Below are 25,175 nucleotides of genomic sequence, written 5' to 3' on the forward strand. Positions count from 1 at the left end.
GGGTGGAGTGGGTGTGCAGGGTTGGCCAGCATTGAACCTAGTTTGTTTAATGTTCTGGTCCCTGCCGCCTGCTGGACTGTCTTAAGTTCAGCCACTGAGCTGGCCTTCTTGATGAGCTTGTCCACTATGTTTCTGTCTGCTGTGCGGACTCCCTCTCCCCAACAGCCCACAGCGCAGTTTTCACATTTTGTATTATAGAAGAAGAGCATTCACTTTAAACAGAAACATGTTTGAACAAAGATATTTTTCAGCTGATAGAGTGATCCGTTGGGTCCTTATCCCAAATATATATCCCTGCCAAAAGTGCAAGCCACCATGTGCCCTTTACCGATACCTTTATCCATCTATTCACAGATGCAGGTGGCCCACACAAAACCTTAGCCTAATCCTAATCCACTTGTGGCTTGTTTTCATTCTGCGGCCACAAGGTTGCCAAACGCACAAAGCTACCAGCACAGAGAGAGATGCGTAAAGCAAAGTGCTGTGGGTAACGGCACAAGTCTATTGCCTATTGTGGCCACGGTTCCTCTTCAGACGACTAACAAAAAGGATATGTCACTCGTGTTAATACAAAAAATAAAATTGAGGGTTAGTCAAAAGGTTAGGTCCGGGATGATGTCAAGCAAACAAACCCTTGGAGGATCATACTCTCCAAATTTCTGAAGCTGACAAACACAAATGGTAAAATGGGATCTCTGTAAAGGATCTGAAAAAAGAAAGGCATTGCGGCCCAGGTAAGTTTAAACACCTTCTTTGACATCTAGTCTGAGTGATTTAGGAAGTTATTGTAGTTTACTTGGTAGAGTTCACAATGCCAGAACTGAATGATGGTACATGATGCCTGGAAATTCCAAGGAATCTTATAATGTTCTCCTGTATATATGTTCTCAGTTTCATATCAGCTACATCATAATGCAATGTAATTGTTTGTATTTAAAAAAAATACTTTAATGGCACACATAAAAAAACGTTAATGCCACATATATGAGGTGTCGTAATAAAGCAGTTGAATACTCCCCTCTATTGTATTACAATTAAAAACTTAAGAGTAACTGATGTAAAAAAAAACCTCTAAACTAATTCACTTTGCCTAAAATAAACTCTGGATGACCTGAAATAATGACCTGAAATAAACCCTTCATGCACGCAAAGTTGACCCTAAAACAGGGAGCCCCCCCCCCCCCCCCCCTTCTGAGAGTCTGCTGGGTAAACAAAGGTGGTTTCATGTTTTTATGCACAAAGAAATAAAAAAACTGTAATTGTGGGAATTGCAGCTGTGTGGAGTAGGGGAGTGGACCTTTTAGTCTGTGCTTGAAATTGGGCCTTGTTAGTTCAATGAAATGATATTGCCTAATATGTGAATGGTAATCCTGTGACTCTTTGTTGCTTTCTTTGGCAGTGCAAAAGGCAATGGGATGTGGCAACACAAAACCAAACCAGCTACAACTGAAAAAATGCGAGCGAGGTAACATTGCATTGCATTCCATTTTTAGAAACCTACAAAATGACATTCAAAACTTTGTATCATTGTCATACAGTCCATAACGAATGGATTTATTTATTAGAATAATATAACATTTTAACCATTTTTGCCTGAACAATTTTGATCATTCTCTTGTTAACACTGAGCCATGTGTGTTTTGTTTACAGGTCACCTTTCAGTTCCAGGTAAGCTTTCATTACCCAGAAAATATCACTTTAATACATAAGACATTATTAAAAGCCACACCAAATGTGTTCATGCATCATGTAGCATAAGTATTTCACTTGTGCTAAACTGTTTCTTTACTTTGCGCCTTCTGTTATGAAGCTGCAACAGGTGAGTGTTCTCTCAGTTTGAGGGTAGTCCAAATTCAGATTCAGGATTAGTGTACAGTAGAGCTGTGAGATATGTGTAGACCCCAGTTCATAGATCTTGAAAGGCTGTAATTGTATTAGGAGGATATAGAAATCCATTAGAGAATATAGAAATCCATTCATACATGAGTCATCAAAAAAATCAGTCATCCAAAAAAACATAGAGATATACTATATTCCCATATATGCATATGTGCACGCACGCACGCACGCACCCAAATTGTGCAAACCCCCACACTGACACCGTTTCTCTCCTCCCTCTCGCAACTCCACAGCCATGAGGTCGGCTCTGCTGATCCAGCGCTGGTACCGTCAGTATGTGGCCCGGCTGGAGATGAGGCGGCGCTGCACCTGGAACATCTTCCAGTCCATCGAATACGCAGGAGAGCAGGACCAGATAAAGGTTTCTACATGAGTAGATGAATAAATTACATGACTACACTGCCCTACAAAGCCAAAGTGCAGTTTCTACGAAAATTCCAAACTGAGAAAAACAGCATTGTTGTTTGTCTTTCACACTGTAAATACTGTACAATGAAAAGCCCTATATCTTCAGGAAATGTTTCAGTAGATTAATGAAATTTTGATAGATTGATCAGAGGATATGGCACTACATGATACTAAATGAAGATGGGTTCAGAACTGCGATACCATTTGTGTATTCACATTATCAAATAACATATTTAACTTGGTCCTTTTTTTGTCAAATAATAACAGTACTATTGTAAGTAGATAGAATAAACAAGTTTGCAAAATGCTCAATTGCTATTTGTAATAAATACAGATATACTTCAGAAGGACTTCTAAATTACAGTACTTTTAAATGGCTTTTTTTCTCCTTGCAGCTGTATAATTTTTTTGCCTACCTCATGGACCACTTCACCCCTGCCAGCAGTGAGAGTAAGTCCATAATTAAACAAGGCAGTGAGGTTAAAATTAATCAAGCACTATACCAGACTTCATAAAATCTGCACACTGCTCCTCTCTCCTACACTAGGAAACCTCATCTCCCACATCTTCAGGGACAACGACTTGCTGCGAGACATTGAGTGGGAACGCTACTTCAATTATAAGAACATTGAAATTCCAGACGATTACTGCGGACCACACCTGACGTTCCCTCTGACTACTTGCATTGTCACGGAGCTGGTGGAAGCATTTCGGAACAAACAAGTGAGTCCAGCCCAAACCAGCAGCCCTAAGGTTTATGGAAATGAAATGACATGTTAAATGTAAGGTAATACCATGTCATATGTAATGTAATAGCATTGTCTTTTCATATTTCACAATCACAGAATATTCCATAAATTGCTGGCCTCGAGCCTTTTTCTCTGGCGTGTATCTTTCTCCCAGTAGCAGCTTCACTCACGTTATGTCCTCCAACTTCTTGGGGAAACATGGAAACTGCTGCGACTCCTGCCAAACATAAACCACGTGTCTACCTGTCACAGCAAGGAAATAACCATCTGCGGTGAGCATTGTGTCCATGTGGGAACATTACTTCTGCGTAATATAAAGAGGAACTATACATTTATATTTAAGAGGCACTCAATTATATTGAAGGTTCCTTTTCCACCATGACAGGAGATCTGCATGGACATCTGGAGGATCTGCTTTTGATATTCTATAAGGTGATCTCTCATAAACTACAGAAGACACAGAATTTGGGCAATGGGGTAAAGGCTCACTGATTAGGGATGCACATGCACATGTACCGGTTTTCTGATTATATACGACATACACATCTTTTTTATTTCCTTTAAGGGTCCCTCCTGTACTATAATTTACCATTTACTCTTATTATGATGGCTTATTTGCTGCAGATACAGTCACATTTCCTTTAATTCTGCTCTAAATGTAGCGAATACTTTCACTCATGATAAATAAGATAATCATTTCAACTTGGTGTAGATGTAACATAAGACTTTTTCAGATACATAAGACATTTTCAGATACAAATGTAGGGTCTCATCCTATTTGAACAGATCTGTATGATGCTTTTTCTGAAACATTAATACTTTCTGCCAATTGTAGTCTTGCCCGTTATCTGCCTATACCAATGTCACACCGATAACATCGTGCATCCTTATCACTTACATTTCTTTCTTGCCTATTTCAGAATGGCCTGCCCTCCATGGAGACATCTTATGTCTTCAATGGAGACTACGTGGACCGAGGGAAGAATTCCATTGAGATTCTCTTGATTCTATTTGCTTTCCTGCTATTGTATCCAAATGATGTCTATTTGAACCGAGGGAACCATGAGGATCACATGGTAAATCTCAGGTAACTATGTTCACAAGATGCAATAGAGTATGAACATCAGAGGTATTCATATTTCATCTCACTATTGTTAACTACTTGGATAGGCTGATCTTTTAAGTACCTGCTTTATCAAACAGGCACGTCTCACGTACACTATGCTGGGATTGTCAGTGGGGATTTGGTTGATAGATTAACAAATACATTAACTAACTTGGTATCCATATCTTGTTCAGTCTGACTTAAAGTGATGAGGTAAAACTTCTGTTCTATCCAGGTATGGCTTCACCAAAGAAGTTCTGGGGAAATACAGGGTAAGTGTCTCCTCTGCTCTAACCCACACCACTCATTCCAAAACAAACAGTATCAGCAGGTCTACAGCTGTCAACTAATCTGCCCCGCCACCTTAGCGTGTATATACACAACCTCTTATATCACGGCTATTTAGAGTGGGGATGTGGGTCACTCCCCCTGTTGGCTAAAGGGATTAGCTGGCCTTTCGCCTAGTTCTATGGGTCAGGATGCCTTAAATAGTGTCCGTGCTGACAAGGCACGGCCTGAGCCGCTCATGGAAAGGCTGACTTGCGAGAGAGAAGATTGAATCGGAGTTTAATGTTGCTGAAGGGGCAGAAGGTATTCCTTCTACCACTATGCTTATGAAAAGATTAATCTTTGCTGTGGCTAAATTTAGTGCAACATACACATAGGTGTGCCACACTACTCCTCTTAAGACTTCATTACACCTTGTTGACCGACAGCCATGATCCCTTTAGTTCCACTTATTATCCATTACTCTTTTCAGCAAAGCAGTAGGACAGCACTGCCCTACAAAGCCAAAGAGCAGTATCTGCAAAAATGCCAAACTGAGAAAAACAACTTTTTGTGTTTTTCATACACCAAGTATAAGCATCAAATTATATTCAACAACAAGGGGTATACTTAGATAGATCAAAGTGAGGTGAATATTAAACATTTAGTTTTTTGACATTTAGGCAAAATTTGGTAGTTTTATAAGCTATACTGCGCTTTGCTTTTGCATTACTGCTTATACTTACATGGCCATACAATAACATTTTGCAGTGTAACAAGTGATCATAATCACTCAGTTTTTATATTAATTGAGGAGGTACTTACTACATTTTTAGTGAAGATATGCTGCTTGATGCCTTAACAATGGCAACTCTGTCATTTATAAACATTTATGTAAAAATGGAACAAAATCAATCAGGTATTCGTGTAGACTTTCATGTCAAGCAATATTGCATTGCTGCACACCAAAACCTAACCATTGACACCTTTGCACACTGCTGCTTATATTTGTCAAAGTATATGTTAATTACTTTTTGTAAAATCTGACTGACTATTTTGAATATGATACTTTCACTGGCATTTAATATTGTGAGACTGTATCATGATAGACACCTAATGTGTGTGTGTGATTGTGAATGGTAGTGTGCCTTTTAGAAGAAAGTCCAGGGCCTTTTTTTAGTCCCAGTCTGTCCCTGTGCGCGCACACACACACACACACACACACACACACACACACACAGACACCCCCCTAATAGAGTAAGGGCAAGTGAAACAAAGGCAGAATGCAGTAATGGCCATTGAAATCAAGGCAGTAAGGGCAGATAATGCACTCTGCCTTGGTTTCCCTCTACTTTTCTATACAAACTGCAAACTAAAAATGTAAATTTAGCTAAGAAATTTATTAGGTAGCCATATGAAATTTTAAGAGATTGAAGAGCAGATCATGTACTTCTTATTTGTGCAAAACATTTTTTTTAAAAAGTGCAGATACTGCTCTTAGCCTTTGTAGGGCAGCGCAGTAGTAGTAGCAGTTGAAGCACATAAGGAACACATACAGTGTTTTGCTTCAATCTTCAACCGCTTCCCAGAATTGATGACTGCATCAAAGGTTAGCCTATTCCAGACTGAAGTGGAGATGATTTTTGCTCTCCACAGCTCCATGGCAAGAAGATTCTAAAACTGCTCCAGAAGATCTTCAGCTGGCTGCCACTGGCCACTGTGATTGACCAGAAAGTGCTGATTGTGCATGGGGGGATCTCAGACACCACTGACCTCAGTATCATTGCCAAAATGGATAGACACAGAGTAAGACAAGAAGTCTCCTCACACAATCTTCTTACTGCTTGATACTATTAATACCTTCATCGAGACACACTGGATCCCCATTATAAGCACTTGTTTACAGCCATAACATTCATACCATGTAAACAAAGTGATATAACAGATTATTTAATACTTTTCATGAATATGTACATGTACATTTGAGTCCTTTCGTTCTATATTAACTTGTAATTAAAAATTAAAAGTTTTTTTTCATTGGAATTAGCCACCTCATACATCTTTATGAAGCTCTTGTATGTTGTAGGCTACTTGTTGTGTTATGTAGTCTTGTTTGTATGTGCTATATGTTTGTGGGGCCAAAGATACATTTCTACAGCAGTGTAGCCTATGATAAAGACTTCTATTCTATTATCAGTCATCCTATCCTCTCTTTCTCTAAGTATTTGTCATCGCTGAAGCCCCCTAAACACCGGCGATTTCTGGCCAAATCCAAGGTGTGTGATGACGACTCTGATGTGGAAGACGCAGGAGCAGTGGGCAGCGTGGAGCGCCGCCGGGTGTTCTCCCTGACCTACAGCAGCCCGTCGGCGAGCCTCCACCGGTCCATGCAGCAGCGGCGCTCCCTCCAGTCCTACAGCGGCGTGGAGGAGGAGCTACAGGAGCAGCGCCGGCAGGCCGGCCTCAGCGTCAGCGTTGAGCACCAGTCGGTCTGCTCCGAGACCGAGCTCACACAGGCTGTGGAGGCCGACGCAGAGGAGTGGAAACAGGTGAGTGAAAGCAGTGCTGTAGAAGCATGTACCAGGTAGGCTACATGATGTACAGTGCATATGGAAAGTATTCACAGCGCTTCACCTTTTCCACATTTTGTTATGTTTCAGACTCATTCTAATATGGCTTCAATTATTTATTTGTTCTCATCAAACTACACACAATACTCCAACACCCCACAAAAAAGCAAGTGTTTGGAGTGTTTTGTAAATGTATAAAAAAAATAAAAGACTGAAATATCCCATTTACATAAGGGCCTAACTCAGCCTAACTGAGTAAATTCGGGACAAAGGGCCTTGGTTAGACAGCTAACCAAGGACCCAGTGGTCACTATGAATGAGATATAGAGTTCCTTTGAGAAGATGAGTGAAGTGTAAAGAAGGATAAAACAAAGTCTGAACTATTAGGCCACAATTCCCAATGGAAGAAACCAGGCACTGAGCTGCACTGATGTCCTTCTTTACTCTTCTCCCATCTTTTCAAAGGAACTCTAGATCTCATTCATAGTGACCATTGGGTCCTTGGTTACCTGTCTGATCAAGGCCCTTCATCAGACAGGTAACCAAGATGATGCTAGAATATTAATTAAATTTTTTAAATGTTTTAAAAGGAGCTATAGGCATGCTGCAGTGCACATCTAGGCATTTATTTCCTTCCATTCAACAAAGTGGTAGGTATTCGTAAAACATTGGCAAAACACAACTGTAAGACCTCGGGCCTCAATACGGGTCCTTAACTGCTTAAAGTAAATAAACGTTACAAATACGAACTTTCTTTACGGAAGCTGTAACCTTTCTGGATTCTGCTATCAAGCATTAGACAAACACTAGGCCTACATACAGTCTCACAATAGCCCCTTTTCAAATTAAAAGTCCCCATAAAGGCAGAAGGCCTCTTTATTCTTAAAAAATAATTAATTAAATGAATATTAAAAATAACAAACAAGAATATAGCCGAACATGAAAACAGATCATGTTATAAGGGGTTATTTGCAGTGAACTACCCCTGTCTTTCCTACAGACTAGAGGTAAAACATAGGCCTAACAGTGTTGCTTTGTTTAGGCTATAAGATAAGGTTTATAAGATTTATTGTTTTTCTACCCTCAGTAAATGTCATGTTGTGTCACAGGTGTGACCTTTACATTATTCAACGATTGCTCAGGAGTTAGGCTTACTCCATTGATTTAATATGTGATGAGATCAAACTCCCAATAGACTTGCTTAAAATGAGTTGAGTATAACAACCTGTGTAGGGTTTTATAGGCTATATTATGCTTTCAATGTGTCATATATTTTAAGTGAACTTATCAAGTTTCCACAAAATTTACCAGAAGTCATCATTTAGGGGTTATTTTTCAAAATGTTCATCATGGGGGAGCATGCCCCTGAACCCCCCTGGCATTTGGGAAGCCCAAATCCCTAGGGATCAATAAAGTATCTATCTATCTATCTATCTATCTATCTATCAAAAGTATTTTATGTCATGGGGCCCAAATTCTCCAGCAGCGAATAATTAGCATTTTTGTAAACTGTGACCACCTATTTTTGAAGGGCAAAGTATGTAAGACAGCAAAGGTGTGTGTGCGCATGTACTGCGTATGGTAGTGAGCCTATTTGAAAGAAAGTCCAGGGCCTTTTTTTAGTCCCAATCTGTCCCTGAGTATAGAAGTATACTATATATTATGCTATAGTCCTCAAGACACAGTCATCCACATCTCATACTCTACCTGTGTGTTCAGCTAGTAGACTTGCTGTGGAGTGACCCCATGTCGCTGGACGGCTGCGTTCCCAACGAGGTGCGGGGCGGTGGCTGCTACTGGGGCCCGGACGTGACTGAGGACGTGCTGAACAGGCACCACCTAAACCTGCTCATCCGCTCCCATGAGTGCAAACAGGAGGGCTACGAGTTCTGCCACAGCCGCCGAGTGAGTACTGTAGGGACTCAATCAGTCCTTCCACTGAGGATACATCTGGGTCAGCACTACAGCACTCATAGTGGCCATGACGCAGGGTCCTGCTGCAGTCTTGATGCTGTGGCTCTACTAATATCAGACTGATCCCCATGTTACCTTGCTACACACATCTTTCTAAACTGTAAAGCGGAGAGCTACTTTTTCAGTGGCTTATCAACGCAGACAACACACAACTCAACAATTACATGTCCATACTTCAACCAATACAACTGTATTTTGTGTCTCAGAAATATACCGTTTCTTTAAACCATTGTCATATTACAGTGAGACAACAATTTACTACAATAAAGCATATCTTGTGTCCGGTGTCTTCCAAGGTCCTGACCATATTCTCTGCCTCCAACTACTACGAAGAAGGGAGTAATCGAGGAGCCTACATTAGACTGGGCCCGGACCTGATTCCCCATGTAATCCAGTACCAGGCCACTCGTACCACAAGGGACCTAACACTTAGGCAAAGGTAAAGACTCAAGAACAGTTCAGTACCAGTATATGGGAATAATAAAATTGACTGCTATTTATGCTCTTGGCATAAAGCAGGTGGTGTCTGTTCAGTGTGAATGTGTGAGCACTGGAGAAAAAAAAAGTACAAGGCACTGAGTGATACTTTGCATTGTAAATGTCCTTAACTAGACTGGTTAAGCATAATACATTATATACCTCGAACACCATTTTCTTTGAAAAGTCACAAGACCAAAATACTTGGGAACTGGCTGGTGGAGTAAAAGAACTTGTTGGTATTGTGCTCTGTGTGCAGCGTGGGAAGGACAGAGCGTTCTGCGCTACGTGCGCTGAGGGAGCAATTCTTTGCTCACAAGTCTGATCTCATGAGCGTCTTCCAGCAATACGACCCAGACAACACAGGTACCACAGCAGCCGCTCACCACCCTCCACAAAAACGGAATTTTACAAAATATTTTAGAAGTAAAATAACAAGGTGGACAGATAACAGAGACGTTTTCACCCTGACTGTGTGGTGTTTTGACCTAGTGTTGTCAGATTGGTTCAGGGCACACGACTCCACCTGGTGGTAGAATGTAATTTTTGTCTGTGGCTGAACTTCTTTGCCCAGGTCTGATCTCGCTGAAAGACTGGGCTGTTGCCATGGAGACGGTGTTGCATCTGGCACTGCCATGGCGCGTGCTGCGCTCTCAGTTGGTGAACAGCACTCAGGACGGCATGCTGGACTACCACAGCTGGTTCAGAGAACTTGACATCACCGAGCCCAACAAAGAGGTGAGCACACACACTTCCTCACATGGGCTGACCTAAACACTCCAATACAATTTCCAGTTCCAATATCCACATAGACAGGCAACACTGTTGCTACACCTTGTCTAAAGTGGGTAAATGTCACAAATAATTGGAAAAGTAACTTTATTAAGCTCATTCTTGATCTTTCCTTTAAATCGTAACTGACCAGATGCCTTGCAGCAAATATGCCTAAGTTAGTACTAATGGACATCCGGTTATCTTCCTTCAACAGTTGGCACACACAAACGTGCTGGAGACTCTCTACAAACACCACTCCAATCTGGAGACCATCTTCCGTATCATTGACACAGACAACTCAGGTGAGTCATTATTAGACGGGTAAACTGCTCTAATTCAACCAAAGCAGCTTTACTATACGCTCTCAGTTGCGTCAGGAAGATTAAACAGCCAGTAATCTAAATCAATGAATGAAATTGAATCAGAATCGCCCGCGTTCTCTGCAGGTCTGATCTCCTTCGAGGAGTTCCGTCAAACATGGAAGCTGCTGAGCTCTCACCTGAAGATGGAGATCAGTGACGAGGCCATCGTTGACCTCGCCCACAGCATCGACTTCAACCACGACGGCAGCATCGACATTAACGAGTTCATGGAGGCCTTCCGGCTTGTGGACAGCACCCATCACGACATGGGCAACAGCATGATCGAAGCCCCATCCTGACCTCATCTATAGTTAGTGGGCAATCAGAGGAAGCCGTCCGGGAAGTTGACCAGTCAGAGGAGTCCTTGAACACTGACAATACTAAAAAAGACAGGCAACCTCTAGGACGGCAGTTGACATATCTGTTGTTGTCAGCAAGTGCTCGTAAGGAATATGGAACACTGCAATCTGTGACAAATCATTAAAAATGACTAAGCTAGGCCAGAGAAATGGTAAATCATATTCAGCTTGACTTTTTTGCTATATTTTTTCTACAACATATCTGAGCTTGTTTAAGAAATTAGGCGTGCCAATACGGACTGGCTGAAAAAAATGATCACCATCAACCATTAACATCTGATGTTTAGAGACAACACAACCTCACATAAAAATAAATCAAAAAGAGTCTTGAATATTACAACCTCTACATCTTTATTTAATCATTTTCCTGCCAATTATCGTACATAAAACACAGATTTAAATGCAATAAAACATGTATTTACAGAATAATCATGGCAAAACTATGCGGTTTCTTCTCCAGTTTCGTATTGCCCATCATTGCCTTTGCATGTGACCTTTAAAAAAACCCTCTACTTCTCACAGCTAAAGTTTGGGCCCCTGCGTATATCAAAATAGACTAGGAGTTGTATTCTCAGTCAGAGATGGTTGGAATGCAGTAAACGGTAAACCCATTTAATAAATAAAAGCAGGTTCTCACATCGATCCTGACCAAATATGTCTGAATCAACCAACCCCGATACCATTCCCACCAAGACATTCTTAACAAGGCACTTAACCTGCATGGATATTTTTCACATTATCAAAAGTTTATTGTTAAGGATGGAGAAGTCTGAAGGTTGAGTTTCCAGGGCATATGTATGTGTGCGTACGAGACTGTCAGCTCAGTTTGCCCCCTCGTATGTGAACGCTGTCGTGGAGACCATGCTCGATGAGTTTGATGTCTTCCATATCATCTTTAATGACGCCAATCAGGTGGCTTAGACCCTCCTGTTGCTGTTTCAGATGCTGTTGAAAACACAACCGGTTTTAGGGCTTAGTCCAAATACACAGATTTGTTCATTATTCCCCCCTGACCAACACACTTTACAGATTTGGCGGAGCTGTAGGCTTTCATAGTCCAGCGCCAGCGCCACGTTGTACTGAACTTGGACATTAAAGAAATGCGACTTTCTGTGCAATTGCTGCCTGCACCTTTAACGTTACATGTCCCCGCAAAATGAAAGTCTAGTGCTTACGTGGCACTGGGAGACCGGCCAGTAAAGGGACTTTTAGATCAGTTAAGGAGACGGTCATGCCAAAGTGCCAATACCCACTGTTTGCCTTTTCCTCCCTTTCCCCATCAGATGTACCTGTTTGATCTCCCTAAGCAGATCGGCATCCACGCTGTACCTCTCCTCTGAGCGGACCGCACCAAAGTGGTTCTGCATGCGGATCTGGGACATCAGTTCATTCAGCCTGCCCTGGAGAGACAAACACAAATGCACAAAATGAACCCACTCACCAACAGTCTACCTCATATCGGCTGATCAGTTGATGTAATATCTTTTTCATGTCAAATACCCTTAGAAAACACTGCACTGGAAGAGGGTTCAGTCGTGTATTGGGTAAAATATAAAAATGTAAATCAGGTTTATAGGCCAAGTATACTTGCATATACAAGGAATTTGGTCTCGGCAATTATCCCATCCGTGAATTAGTGAAACACACAGAGCACTCAGTGAACACACAGTGAGGCTGCCCCCACATAGTGCTTTGGGTCATGGGGGGGGGGGGGCTCACCTTAAACTGAGTAGGGGCATTGAGTTCAGACTGGATGGTGTCCAGCTGCACTCTGAGGTGCTCCTCGTCCACTTGGATGGCGTAGCCGCTCTTTCTCTGGATTTCTTGTTTTATCAGCACCTGGCCAGAACGCGCGCACACACACACACACACAAACAAATAAACCTAAATCTCTGAGAACACCCTCAAGGGATTTGTTAAATTGCATCCAACAATCCCCGAGGTTCAAGTGAGTTACTATCAAACCATTAAGCCTTTATTCACTAGAATTCATTAAAAAAATCCAGAAATTGCAGAGCCAAGCATGCCAGCAGGGGGGTTGCTTTAGCTCTATGAAATGGAAAAACACACATTTGCACATAATGCCCAGAAAAACCAAAAGGAAAGAAACCAAAAAGGTCAAAAGTTTAAGCAATTTTACCATTTAAGACACAAAATATCAGGGATCACATATCAAATTTGACTCAGACACAGATGGGGTTTTCAGGGTTCTCACTAAGTCACACGTCAAATCTCCTGGCTTTCCATGAACTGTAACAAACGGTAAAAACAGTCTACCTTTGTTCTGAGTAGACAATAACTAGCCACTTTTTAAAATTCCATGTTATTCCATGACCCGTGGGAACCTTGAGTTTTGCGTATCAGGATAGTATGCTGGTGGAGCATTGGCAAATCTTACCTGCAACACCCTGTGGGACAAATCCATCAGCTTCCTCTTATACTGAGCAATTTTGGCCACTGTGGTTGCTTGGTTCTTCTGCAGCTCGCTGATGTCATTAGCAATTATCTGGTAAATAACCAAATTAAAGTTCATTAAATACCACTCAGAAGTTCACAACTGATGCAGTTTCTAAGCAGCTTAGTCAAGGTGGCTTAGTCCAAAACAAGAGCAAGCTGAGCAAGTACAGGTGTGGACTGCACTCACATCAACTCTGGTCTGGTGCTGTTTGGTCATCTGGTCTTGGATTTTCAGCCTACGGAGCAGCTCCTTGAAACCCACCATCGGCACAGGGATCAGCCTGCAAAAGACCCAGAGTATCCTTGTTATTCAGTTTGCCAACAAAATTAAAACAGGGCATCCTTGTTATTCAGTTCTACAGACAGAATTAACACAGGGCATTCTTGTTATTCAGTTCTACTGACAGAATTAACACAGTGCATTCTTGTTATTCAGTTCTACTGACAGAATTAACACAGTGCATTCTTGTTATTCAGTTCTACTGACAGAATTAACACAGTGCATTCTTGTTATTCAGTACTTCTGACAGAATTAACACAGAGCATTGCTGTTACATTTCTAAACATACAGACTCACAAAACTGTGACTGTAGGGCTTACCCTACAATCCATATGCATACCAAAACAAGAAAGACAACCAGGGCAAAAAGGGCATTTGATCTCAACCTACTTGTCAGGGTCAGGATTATCCACTTTGGCTTGTTCCCATATGATGGGATCCACACCTACAACATAAATGGCATGTTTTACATATTTAATTTTATAAGTATATGTGGACAGTACAAGCACATCAAACAGAGCATGGCTGCAGTGGTGTGACTCACCTGCAGGCGGGTTCTGGAGCAGCTGCTTGAGCTGGGCTGGGGAGAGGGCAGTGCGCGTGAGGGACATTAGCACGCCCAGCTGCTGAAACTGGACCTTGATGTTGACCTGCTCTGCGAAGCTGAAGAGTGTGCTGGCTGGAACCCGCTTGGACGTGCCGTTAGGCGAGCGCTCCACTAAGTAGATGATTACCTCCGTCCTGCAAGGGACACACAAGAGCAGAGAGGAATATTTTACCTTACGTCTCAAGACCTGAAAGTCATCTGATATTGTACTCATTCTAATACACAGCAATACCTGGGAACAGACAAACTCTTAGTCATGAGCTGTATACCCTCTGATTTTAATATTTACAGATATCTAGGCGATATTTGTAACATTTATTTTGTATTTGGTCCGTTATGAAATCATGTATTGAACAATTTACACATTGTGAAACTTAAAACCCAAAGTTAGAGACATGCATGTAGAAATTTGCTGCAAATTCAAAACCGAATTACTCTGGAATGACTAATTGTACAGGGGAATGCTTTACACCTTTGTGTTCGGTAAGGTCTGTTGTTTATTCTGATATATGGTTGTCATGTGTTCAGTGAAGAATTCGTGGAATATTCCAACGAGATGAATCAGGGTATATGCAGGAATCATAGAGTTGAATTTACTACTTTTTACTACCTTTTTTACTACCTCCACAATATTTTTTACTACCAACACGACATCAAGCAGCAGCCCTTTTTTTTTGGGGGGGGGGGGGGTACCACTTACTACTTGCTATAAGGTATAAATCATAAATATTAGGTACACTAATAATTTCTAATTGTGATCATTAAGTATGGTCATTGTCAATGACAATGTTTTTTTGTAGTGTCGAGGAGTTCAGTTTCAGTTGTCCTTACCTTAACCCTAGCCCTTGAGTTATCCTAACCAGCCCTTAGCCCTAATAAGGTGAATGATAACCTTGGCACAAATTACGCTAAAACACCAAACATGTGTGGTGAAAAATGAAGAACAAACAACACCGAAACAACTCCAGTCTAAGGATAGGCCCAGAAATCTATTTATATGGATATATAAAGCCATTATTATTGGTATGGTATTGTTGTTGCACATTTGACACAAAGCAGTCCGTGAAAACATGCACATCAGTGGACTGCTTTAATGAAAAATTGAAAACTATGATTTCATTGCATTACTCAGCATGGATGCACGATGCTTGCATGATAAATACTTCCCAAAACAACAGTTAGGTAGGTAGGTGAGGATGCCATTTAGGAGTGTAAATCAAGTTTAATCACAATTTGATAAAATATAGATTCTTTAAGCCAATGATTTGATTATTTTCAATACTTCAAAATGTGTAGCAATGCGATTCGATGCATTACTGGTCTGTTGTCGATAGGAAATGATAGATTTTGGTTAGTTTTCATGGATTCAAATGCCAATATTATAGGCTAAATTATAAGCCAAATACTGAACATTGACTGTGGAATCAAGTAGGTTACAGAGTTTCTTCCCCCCCCCCCTAAAACCTCCTGTCACTAGCTAGATGCTTTCAAATTTAACATGGTTTTAAACTCATATGTTGCAGTTTTCTGTCACTGCAACAAAACTAGCCTATTTGGAATATTTTGTATAATTTGCTGTTCCTTTTATGAGAACAATTTAACTGATCAAGTTTTCATAGGCTATTGAAGGATTTAAATGTGAATGCCATAAACTTAATTCGCCATTAACTAGATTCGCGTGGTTCTTCACGCAGTTGTCATCTAAATGCAGTGTTTTAGGCTATTCAAAGAATTTCACGTTCATCACTCAGTTGTGGTGTAGGTCTGTCTTGAGTGACCGCTGTCCCTTTAAATGTCTGGGACTTTAAATAACGGGACTTTTAAACTGCATGCTGTTTTTGTTGATGGACAGTTCCGTCTTTGATTCAGTTTTCTACCGTTTTAATAAATGACACGCGCACGGTTAAAAGTAAGGAATTGTTTTCACTCGTTTTCTTGCAATTCCGTAACATTAGATACTAGGTCTAGGTTACGTTAAAAAAATGTTGTCGGTTACAGTGACTAGTTCGAACTTTGTTACTGATGGGATAGGTGGAATTTTATTGCATGGTTCTGGATGATCACAGTCAGATGGCAGCGCTACCGTCAGCTGAACGAAAGCTTAGGCCTACACTAGTCAAGTCCACAGTTGTTAAAACTTCCAGCTGAAGTAGCCTAGTGTAAACTGAGAGAGTTGCCTCCTAACGGAGTGAGTGTAGCCTATACATTTTGTAGCTGCTATCCGAGTGATAGGCTAGCCTAGGCCTACATCTACCGCTCCTTTGCTACATGAACAAATATTATTAGATGAGTGACAGAAGCACAGGACACCAGACCAGCAGGCCCATATGATAAACGCAGCTCTGGTAGCCTGCGGTAGGGCCTAGATGACGTGAAAAACGCGAGTCGCCGAAAAGCATCCCTGGCCCCTGAAAAACTCTTCGGATCTGCACGATTCATATAAGTCGCCCAAAGCAACGTGAAGGAGACACCGAAACGCGTGTTGTTTGTATCCCTGTAATATCAACTGAAGCAAAAAGGCGAAAATGTTGTTTGTTGGCTGTCAACCACGGGACTCTACACAGTTTACTTCTACGTCATTGCTATCGACTCCGACTCACTCAGGTCCTGTTAGCACGTATATATTTTTTAATTAGGCAAGGTGAAGTTAAAACATGTAGACACAAATATTAAGCAAAATGTAAACTCATATATTGAGGTGGTGATGAAAAATGTACTACCAAGTCAAATTGCATTTATTACCTTTTACTACCTTTCAAGGGCCTTCATTTTGGTAGATTCTATTTACTACCTTTTACTACCGCGCGGACACCCTGTGAATGGGTGTGGAGATGGGCGCAGAACTGTATGTAGAATAGTATGATTAAATTAAAGTTACTTTTCTCGTGAACCGTTTACCACAGCAACTAGCAGCTAAAATGGTTTAAAAGCTGACAAAAAGTAGGGCTCACTGGTCATCAGGCAGGGTTTTGACAGCCTCCACATTGACAGAGAGGTTCTGGTGTCCTCCCAGCACCTTGTGAAGGGACTCGACCAGCTGCTGCTGCTGGGCCCTAACGTCCGCCTCCTTCCTGTTCAACACCAGGACCAGCAGCCCATCCTCATCCTTACTCCCTGGAGTACAACTGTAGCCCACTGCCTGAGGATGGACACACACACACACATGCTATTTTAAATCTATGCCGAATGCTGAGTGTGTGGAAGGGAAAGAAAATATACATGGAATACTTTGTGCAGCAAGCTCAAACACACCGGTGACAAAAATAACTTATAAGCATCATTATACTGTATGCAGTGGTTTGTTAAGAAAAAAAAACTCTTTCTTTACTAGAGACACAGAAATGTAACAATAATGCCAGAAAAAATATACATATTTCCAGGCTGTAACACCAAAGCAAGCCTGAAATTTTCCAGACACCGCATACCACTTCTCAGGGTCGCCGAGTCCTTCATGTCTGCCAGATAAAACGAATCCAAATTCCACTCCGGTGAGCCTACCTTGAACCTGCAGAAGGGGTTCTCCTGGGTGAAGTCCACTGGGGGGATGTTGTTGTTGAAGAAGCCCTTGCCTGTGCCCCAGAACGCCTGCAGCTGGTTCCACTTGGCCAGGATGGCATCGCGTTCATCACCCAGCAGGGTTGGCGCTGACAGGGCACTAGCTGTGTTTATGAGCTGGTTGGACTGTGCTGGAGCCTGGGCTTGCTGCCCAAAAAGACCTCCTGTCACACACCCACACACACACAAATGAAGGTCCAGCTTGATGTTTATGCACATCAGATTGCCAACAGAAATGTTTTCTTTCCACTCTTGAGTGCCAAGATCAATTTCATCTGCAATGGTTTTCATCAATCACATCATCTGTGATCTAGATCATATTAGATGCTAAATCACATTACGGTATGTATGCTGGGACAACATGCTAGCAAAAAACTTGCTTTCCCTGTCAACAACAAAACATTAATAAACCGTGCACAGGGTGAACTGCGCTAATGTTTGAGAGCTCACCTTGCTGCTGCTGTTGCGTTGGCAGGTTGAAGCCTCCGAAGCCCAAACCGGCCCCGGTCAAGCCTGTGCCAAAGCCGGCCGGTGCACCGGCCCCGGCGCCCAGACCAGAGGAGAAGCCAAAGCCCTTATTCTGAGGATTCCCAAACAAGCCACCTATGACGGCAGACACAGCAGTTACACTGGGAGCACCATTAAGGCGCCACAATAGAAGGTAAAGGGTCAATACAGAGGTGAAGACCACTACAACAGAGAGAGAGCTGAGGCAGAAGGGAGGTTGTGGGAAGTTGTTACTACAGTTTAGTTCAGAGCATTTTATTAGGAGAGGCCCAAAGTTTCTGAGGGGGGGGGGAGGTGACAGAGAATCATCTAAGTATTTTTCTTTACAGTGTTCACACACAGACACACACTCATACTCTCTCTCACTCACACTTGCACGCGCACACACACACACACCCCACCTCCAGTGTTTGAGGGTGTGGCAAAACTAAATGTCGACCCGGGTGCAGCAGAAGTGGTGGTGGTCCCGAACCCTCCAAATGCGCCTGTGCAACAGACATTCAGAAGTGATGCAGGGCAAAGAAACCGGTGTGGGAGGGGGGAGGGATTGGACGTATGTGCGAAAGATGTTTGAGGTTTGTGAAAATGACAATCATAAACAACCACATAAACATACACACAAAACACCGGTTTGTGCTATGAAAAGGTGTGTTCACAGTGCATTCCCAATGCACAAGTCAGACAGGTAATGTAGAGGGCCGGGCATTGAAATAATGCCATGAAAATAAAGATTCAACAATCTTTAGTGACCTCTACTGGTTTTACATGGTAATGAGATGCTTCAAACAACGATGCAAAGAACTGAACAGAGGCAACCAAGACATTTATCAATCATTCTGAAATACAAGACTTTGTAATACTGAAAGACTTTGAAATGCTGTAATACTACTTTCAAAAGATGAGAATGAGTGACAAAAAAAAAAAAAATCTACCAGAATATATGAATGACCGGTTGCGTGCAGAAGACACGGATGATTGACAGTCACGGAATGATTGACAGGTGGACTATAAGAAAAATCTACCTGCACTAGCAATGCTATTGCCGAAATTGAAAACGGTGGTTGTGGTGGTGGGGGCCCCAAAACCCCCCACGTTAAAGTTGACAGCAGCTGGGTTGGCATTAATGCCAAACCCTCCTAAACTAAAACCCCCAGCCGTGGTGCTGACAGCACCCAGCCCCCCAAATCCTGCCAACGGGCCAGCAAGAGCAAGATGGAAAGACAGAGAGAGAAAGAGAGAAAGCAAGGTTAGTACAGAGCAGTGTTAGGAAAATGATGACAAAATATATTCGTAGACGACCATTTTTTGATGATTAGAGACAAGATGATGAGTAGACGGCACTGACGTCATTAAAAGATAACTATGGCGATCAACATATATATTTGTTGGCCAAAAAAGAGGAGACAGAATATTATAGCCCTTCTGTTTTTTTTAATTTATTTAAACCCAAACATACCACTTATTGGATGGCATACACAAATGTTTTGTTTCCTTTGCTGCACATATCGTACCAGGACAAAGCAGAGTGATGAGCAACTTAACACTAACCTTTCAACTAACCTGTTGTTAATATTATAATAGACTCACATTTGGTCATGGCTGATATTCATATCCAAAAAGCTGATTATTTATAAGAAGCTAATATTTAGGCCAGTTTTTGGCATTTGAATCAAAATCAAATTTACTTAGTACATTCACCCATCAGATTCCAAATATTACACAGTAGTAGTAAAGTAGTAAAGTAGACTTCACAGTGCACACAGCATGCGCTGGGCTCGCTGCTAGGTTGCTCTTGGTTGAGGTAAAGTCTCAAAGATTTTTGTTGTGCTTGTTGCCGGGTGCAAAATAGTTATCATTTACAGCATGCCGCGGTCAAAGTTCAACATGGTTCAACTTCGACCATGGCACGCGCCAGAGCTGCACTTTGCTTGGAGCAGCGGCAGAACAGTTCTTGCACCAGCAAGCCATTGAAAATAATGGGTTTCATAGCACAGCGCTGCCATTTGCGTGTGCAATGTGAACCCTGCTTAAGGCAAGGAACATTTCTGTGCCTGAATTGATCAAAACCGCCATTATACAGTATATAATTATCCACTTTTAAATGTTAAAAGGCCTGGCCCACACCTACATTCTGGGACAGTGCCTGAGAACATTAAACCCTTAAAGTTTGACTCTAGCAATAAAAACAACATATAGACAATAACGAGGCTGAGGACAAAAGTGTATTGTTATATCAAAAGGGAAGAAACGGACATAAAATAGCTGGTAAGAATATAAACCTCAAGCAGTACGTCAATGCTCACCCCCAAAAGACAAATGCAGGTTAACTCCTTGATGTAATGTTATGTTGTTTTTTCATGCTGCATTAAGGCAACTAGTAAGCTGGAGGTGTTACATTACATAGCGTTAGGCTGTGTTTCAACTCATTATTATGAAAGAGCTGAAAATGGACAGCAAAAGTAACACAGGATTGAATACAGACATAATGTTAGAATGCCGAGTATTTCTCTACAAAGGAACATTAGATGGCTGTCTGATATTTTTACAAAGGAAAAAGTTTTAACAGCATCTACCAGCTTTAATACCATGTACTCTGCAAATACATAACCAAGCCACATAAATTAAAGGAACCGTATGTAAGAAATGTAATTCAATTAATCATAAAATGGCCCTGATCATGCTAATTTCAAATACTTATATCACTGACAACAGTAGTCCGGCCAGGATATCGTCATTTAAAAAAGTGAAGTTGCAGCCCTCAACTGATGTTGATGTTTACATATTTGTGTGTTAGCCTGATCCGCCACCCTCCACCTATCTAGTAATCACAAAGTCAGTAGTGTTTCGGCATCTGGGTTGCCAGCTCTGCTCTAGTTACCACGTCTGTGGTGTACACCGCTCTACAGTATTTTGAAAGTGATAGTGTAGTACCAGTTTTGGCCAAAATCCTACATACGGTTCCTTTAACAACAAAACCAAAATGTAACATTGTAAAATGTTAAATGTAACCAAAATGAAACGTTGTCAGAATAACTTCATATGCAGCGACATCTCAATTCATATATGCTGCATATGTTGCATAGGCAATAGCTACCTTGTACGCTAGCTTTGGTCAATAGTTTAGAGGAATTAGCATCCAATCTTACTAAAATTATGTTAACATTAACTGTAAAGGAGAATTACTCCCTGTAGGGCACAGACACATTGGAGAGGTACCCATGCTCACCTGTGGTCGTGTTGCCAAAGTTAAACCCAGTGGATTGGGTAGTAGTTGTGGTAGGAGCACCGAACCCTGTACCAAAACCTGCAATTTTGAAAGTTATAAAATCATGATCCCTACTCAGTGTAATATACAAAGAAAGTTGCTAGGCTTTTAGTTTCACCATGCCCCCCCCCCCCCCCCCCTTCACTGAAATGAAGACAGAAAGCTCTAATGTGGATACTTTCCAGGATGAATGTGCAAGCTAAATGCCAACCATTAAGAGGAATGGAAATGCTGACCCTTCACTCCTGTCAGACAAATATGGATGCTAAGTATGATGAGTACAATGACATGACAAATACAGTGCTTTGGCTGAGAAGAGTCTGTGTTTATGAATGAACAAGACTACAGGGTTTTGACAGCAATTGCCTAAATAATGTCTAGACTATTTACTAAACGGTGTCTCAGACTATCCAAAGAACGTAAGACACAAGTGTATCAAATTATACATATACAAAATAATCATAATCTAATGTTAAATTATTTTAATACACTTAAAGGAATACGCCACCCCTAGGTGAAATTGGGTCTCTCCCCGCAGTCCCTAGAGTTGGATGAGTGAGCCAAAGCGTTTTATAGCCGACCCAGCCATTGTCCTAATCTAGAAACGGCCCGGTTAGCTTTAGCTTAGCGTAGTCGCTGTAATCCGGCGCTGCCAGCTAGCATGTCGTTGCAAAAGTGAATCAAATAACTCAAGATTTTTTATAATTATTTCTCGTAACCTGTACATTCACATCGAGTACAAATATCAATGCAAATTAACACGAAGGGATTTACTAGACCAATTTAGATTTGGAACTATTTTCAGGCATAGCACCGGCAAAGCACCGCTGCCAGGCGCAAAGACATCACGCAGCATCTGAAAACCCCCAACTTCACGCAATACACCAGTGTTAGTATTTTGAAGTTAGTTTCACCGAAGGACTTTGGTTTCACATCTACTGGGGGAAAATGGCTACTTGCTGTGTGAAGGGCTGCGGTAACAAGCAGAGGACACGAACATAATGTTTCACAGAATTCCAAACCCAGTGGAACGAAGAAATCTTTGGCTTGCTGCCCTCGGCATTCCTGCAACAACTCCAGTGGATAAAATCAATCAGTATCGTGTTTGCGAGGAGCATTTCAAACCGGAGGACTACAAAGAGAAAATGCAGTAGCCCTATGCTACGAGAGGATAGGCCGTCCCATCCATTTTCAGTACAGAGGCAGAACAGTGTTCATCATCCATGCCTGTAAGTATAATTTCTATCCTTCTTCAGGTTATACGTTGCTAACGTTATAACTGAAACAGTCTGACTCACATTGTCGCTTCCAGTTTTATTGTATAACTTCATTAGGCTGCCGTTTCACCCTATTGACAATATGACGACTTTACCTTTTACCGTTACCTGTCAGTCGGCATGGGTTGGCACACTCCACACTCACACCACCTGTTCGTGTTTGCTCTCGTTCGCTCATCCGACTCGCCTTGACCAGTCGCAACGTCCTCTCTTCCCAGATCCAAAGCTCGCAACTCCTCTTCAGTGAACTCAGGTTCGAAAAGGTAGGGTCTTGGATCTTGGTAGTCGAAGTCATCATCTTCGTCTATCGTGTAATCTTCCATATTCATCGGCATTAGAACTCTTAGAGAAAGCCCACCTGTCAGTGTCAGCCTAGTAGCAGAGAACTTGGTAGTCTTGCTGGTGTATTGCCGGAAGTTGAGGGTTTACAGATGCTGCGTGATGTCTTTGCGCCTGGCAGCGGTGCTTTGCCGGTGCTATGCCCGAAAATAGTTCCAAATCTAAATTGGTCTAGTAAATCCCTTCGTGTTAATTTGCATTGATATTTGTACTCGATGTGAATGTACAGGTTACGAGAAATAATTATAAAAAATCTTGAGTTATTTGATTCACTTTTGCAACGACATGCTAGCTGGCAGCGCCGGATTACAGCGACTACGCTAAGCTAAAACTAACCGGGCCGTTTCTAGATTAGGACAATGGCTGGGTCGGCTATAAAACGCTTTGGCTCACTCATCCAACTCTAGGGACTGCGGGGAGAGACCCAATTTCACCTAGGGGTGGCGTATTCCTTTAACCAATTGATTACTCCAATGGTATGTAAAGGGGATGTTGTCTAAAAGATTCAATAGTGAGGTGTCTTTCAACACCAGGGTCTATCATCAAAGTGGGTGTTAGAGCAGACCCTCTGGCAGGTTAAATATCCCACTCACCTACAACATGAGCAAACCAATCCAACCTGGTATCCAACCTTAGGCTTAGCAAAACGTTTTTGAGACTTACCGTCTTAACTAAGGATTTGTACATGAAGGTGCGTGTAGTAAATTCACTACGCGTGCCCCTCTTCACCCTACATACAAGCCTGATTCCGAGAAGCCCCCGGAGTACTTGTGAGCTGATTCAAAAGTGTCCCTATGAAATACTGGGGCTACTGTAACTTCTTGATTGGTTCACGGTTCCAATGTTTACTTATACTGTATTATAGTTTTGACTCCGTTCATATGCAATGATTTTTATGTCGAAAATCCGTCTGAATACAGATGGCGGAGGGGCTGATGGTGTTTACTCGAATTTTGAAATGAAGATAGGAGACATGAACTTACTACCGAATCCGGAAGAAGCTGTAGCTGTTGTGGGAGCACCAAAACCAAATGCGGTGGGCGCTGATGTTTTGGCAGCGAATGAACCAAATGAAAATCCTGAAGTGCCTTGAGTGATAACAAAATATAACATGAAAACATGCCAAAAAAAATCATGCAATGCAAATGGGTAGCAGCTACATGGATGAAGGAAGCTACCAATGGATATGTAAGCGTTGACAAGCTGTTATGTTAGCTCCGCAAATCAAATGGTCTGTAATAGTTCAAACCTAACTATGACAATCAAATAAGTTCACCAGCTAGACGGAATCATGCACACCAGGAATGTAAACGTCTTCATACATAAAATACAGGCAACGTTATTTCATTTCTTGACATTCGTGACTTCCAGTAACGTTAACGTTTAGTTATTTCACGCAACCAAAACGTCACGCTATTTCAGTTAAGTTCGAAATGTCAGGCACATGTGTAGTGCTAAATGTTTCGAAATGTCAGGCACATGTGTAAAGGTATCTAAATGATGGCAGAATCTCAACAAACATATGAATTAGGCTACCTACATTAAGTTACCTATACATCCAAAGGCTCAATAAAAACATATGAATTAGCATCTGTTTCTACCAGCTATCGTTAGCTAGATAACGTTAGCTCTAATCTTATAGCCGTTCGGTAGTCTTTCAGATGACAAATTTGATAGATATATCCTCCTTACAATTTTCACATAATATATAATTTCTTTAATTATTTATTTGCCAACTTCACCCTGACCTTTGAAGTACAGAACCACTTACTAGCAGGATTTGTTGCGGCAGCGCCGCCAAAATTGAACGCCATGTTTTCCACTGACTGTCCTCCTGAGTCTCGATGTTACAGTCCGTCCGGAAACAAGTCAAAATGTGTATTGTTCCTTCCTATTCTACAGTCTTTTCCGATATTTTGTTACTAATAACAAAGTTTGATCAGC

The 25,175-nt window shown here is 41.6% G+C and overlaps 2 protein-coding genes across 4 annotated transcripts; one reads left to right on the forward strand and one right to left on the reverse strand.

Annotated features, from left to right (window-relative positions):
* The first annotated feature begins 1,410 nt into the window (after positions 1-1,410).
* Positions 1,411-11,179, forward strand: ppef2b (protein phosphatase with EF-hand domain 2b). The gene is made up of 16 exons (XM_076283315.1): positions 1,411-1,485; positions 2,126-2,260; positions 2,703-2,757; positions 2,855-3,030; positions 3,214-3,328; positions 3,442-3,488; positions 3,977-4,143; positions 4,397-4,433; positions 6,085-6,234; positions 6,651-6,977; positions 8,718-8,903; positions 9,269-9,411; positions 9,709-9,815; positions 10,024-10,187; positions 10,438-10,525; positions 10,670-11,179. Exons 1-16 carry the CDS (start codon positions 1,411-1,413, stop codon positions 10,882-10,884), a joined length of 2,187 nt encoding a protein of 728 aa, XP_076139430.1. The 3' UTR covers positions 10,885-11,179.
* A 97-nt stretch (positions 11,180-11,276) lies between these two features.
* On the reverse strand, positions 11,277-25,076 carry nup54 (nucleoporin 54). Of its 3 annotated transcripts, XM_076284601.1 has the most exons (15): positions 25,003-25,076; positions 24,215-24,319; positions 21,577-21,654; positions 19,373-19,537; positions 18,752-18,835; positions 18,294-18,446; positions 17,787-18,007; positions 17,240-17,427; positions 14,226-14,422; positions 14,072-14,126; positions 13,589-13,682; positions 13,343-13,450; positions 12,664-12,783; positions 12,234-12,344; positions 11,277-11,889 (listed from the first exon to the last, which is right to left on the reverse strand). In XM_076284601.1, the coding sequence occupies exons 1-15, from the start codon at positions 25,043-25,045 to the stop codon at positions 11,761-11,763; spliced, it is 1,851 nt and encodes a 616-aa protein (XP_076140716.1). In that variant the 5' UTR covers positions 25,046-25,076; the 3' UTR covers positions 11,277-11,760. The 3 variants fall into 3 exon arrangements, with proteins under 3 accessions (XP_076140716.1, XP_076140714.1, XP_076140715.1); XM_076284599.1 differs by lacking the exon at positions 19,373-19,537; XM_076284600.1 differs by lacking the exons at positions 18,752-18,835; positions 19,373-19,537.
* Between the last annotated feature and the right edge of the window lie 99 nt (positions 25,077-25,175).

The sequence above is a fragment of the Alosa pseudoharengus genome, unplaced genomic scaffold (assembly GCF_046254945.1).
Source record: "Alosa pseudoharengus isolate Yale_2024_CS ecotype anadromous, Long Island Sound unplaced genomic scaffold, YU_APseudo_1.1 YU_APseudo_1.1_scf_14, whole genome shotgun sequence".
NCBI classification, from domain to species: Eukaryota; Metazoa; Chordata; class Actinopteri; order Clupeiformes; family Clupeidae; genus Alosa; species Alosa pseudoharengus.

Coding starts and splice junctions, on each gene's coding strand:
- ppef2b (XM_076283315.1), top strand. CDS start 1,411: ATGGGATGTGGCAACACAAAACCAAACCAGCTACAACTGAAAAAATGC. Junction 4,144..4,396: donor GATCACATGGTAAATCTCAG/GTAACTATGTTC, acceptor TGTTCTATCCAG/GTATGGCTTCACCAAAGAAG. Junction 10,188..10,437: donor TCACCGAGCCCAACAAAGAG/GTGAGCACACAC, acceptor TTCCTTCAACAG/TTGGCACACACAAACGTGCT.
- nup54 (XM_076284601.1), bottom strand. CDS start 25,045: ATGGCGTTCAATTTTGGCGGCGCTGCCGCAACAAATCCTGCTA. Junction 18,447..18,751: donor CACACCCTCAAACACTGGAG/GTGGGGTGTGTG, acceptor CTGCCGTCATAG/GTGGCTTGTTTGGGAATCCT. Junction 12,345..12,663: donor ATGCCCCTACTCAGTTTAAG/GTGAGCCCCCCC, acceptor TTGTCTCTCCAG/GGCAGGCTGAATGAACTGAT.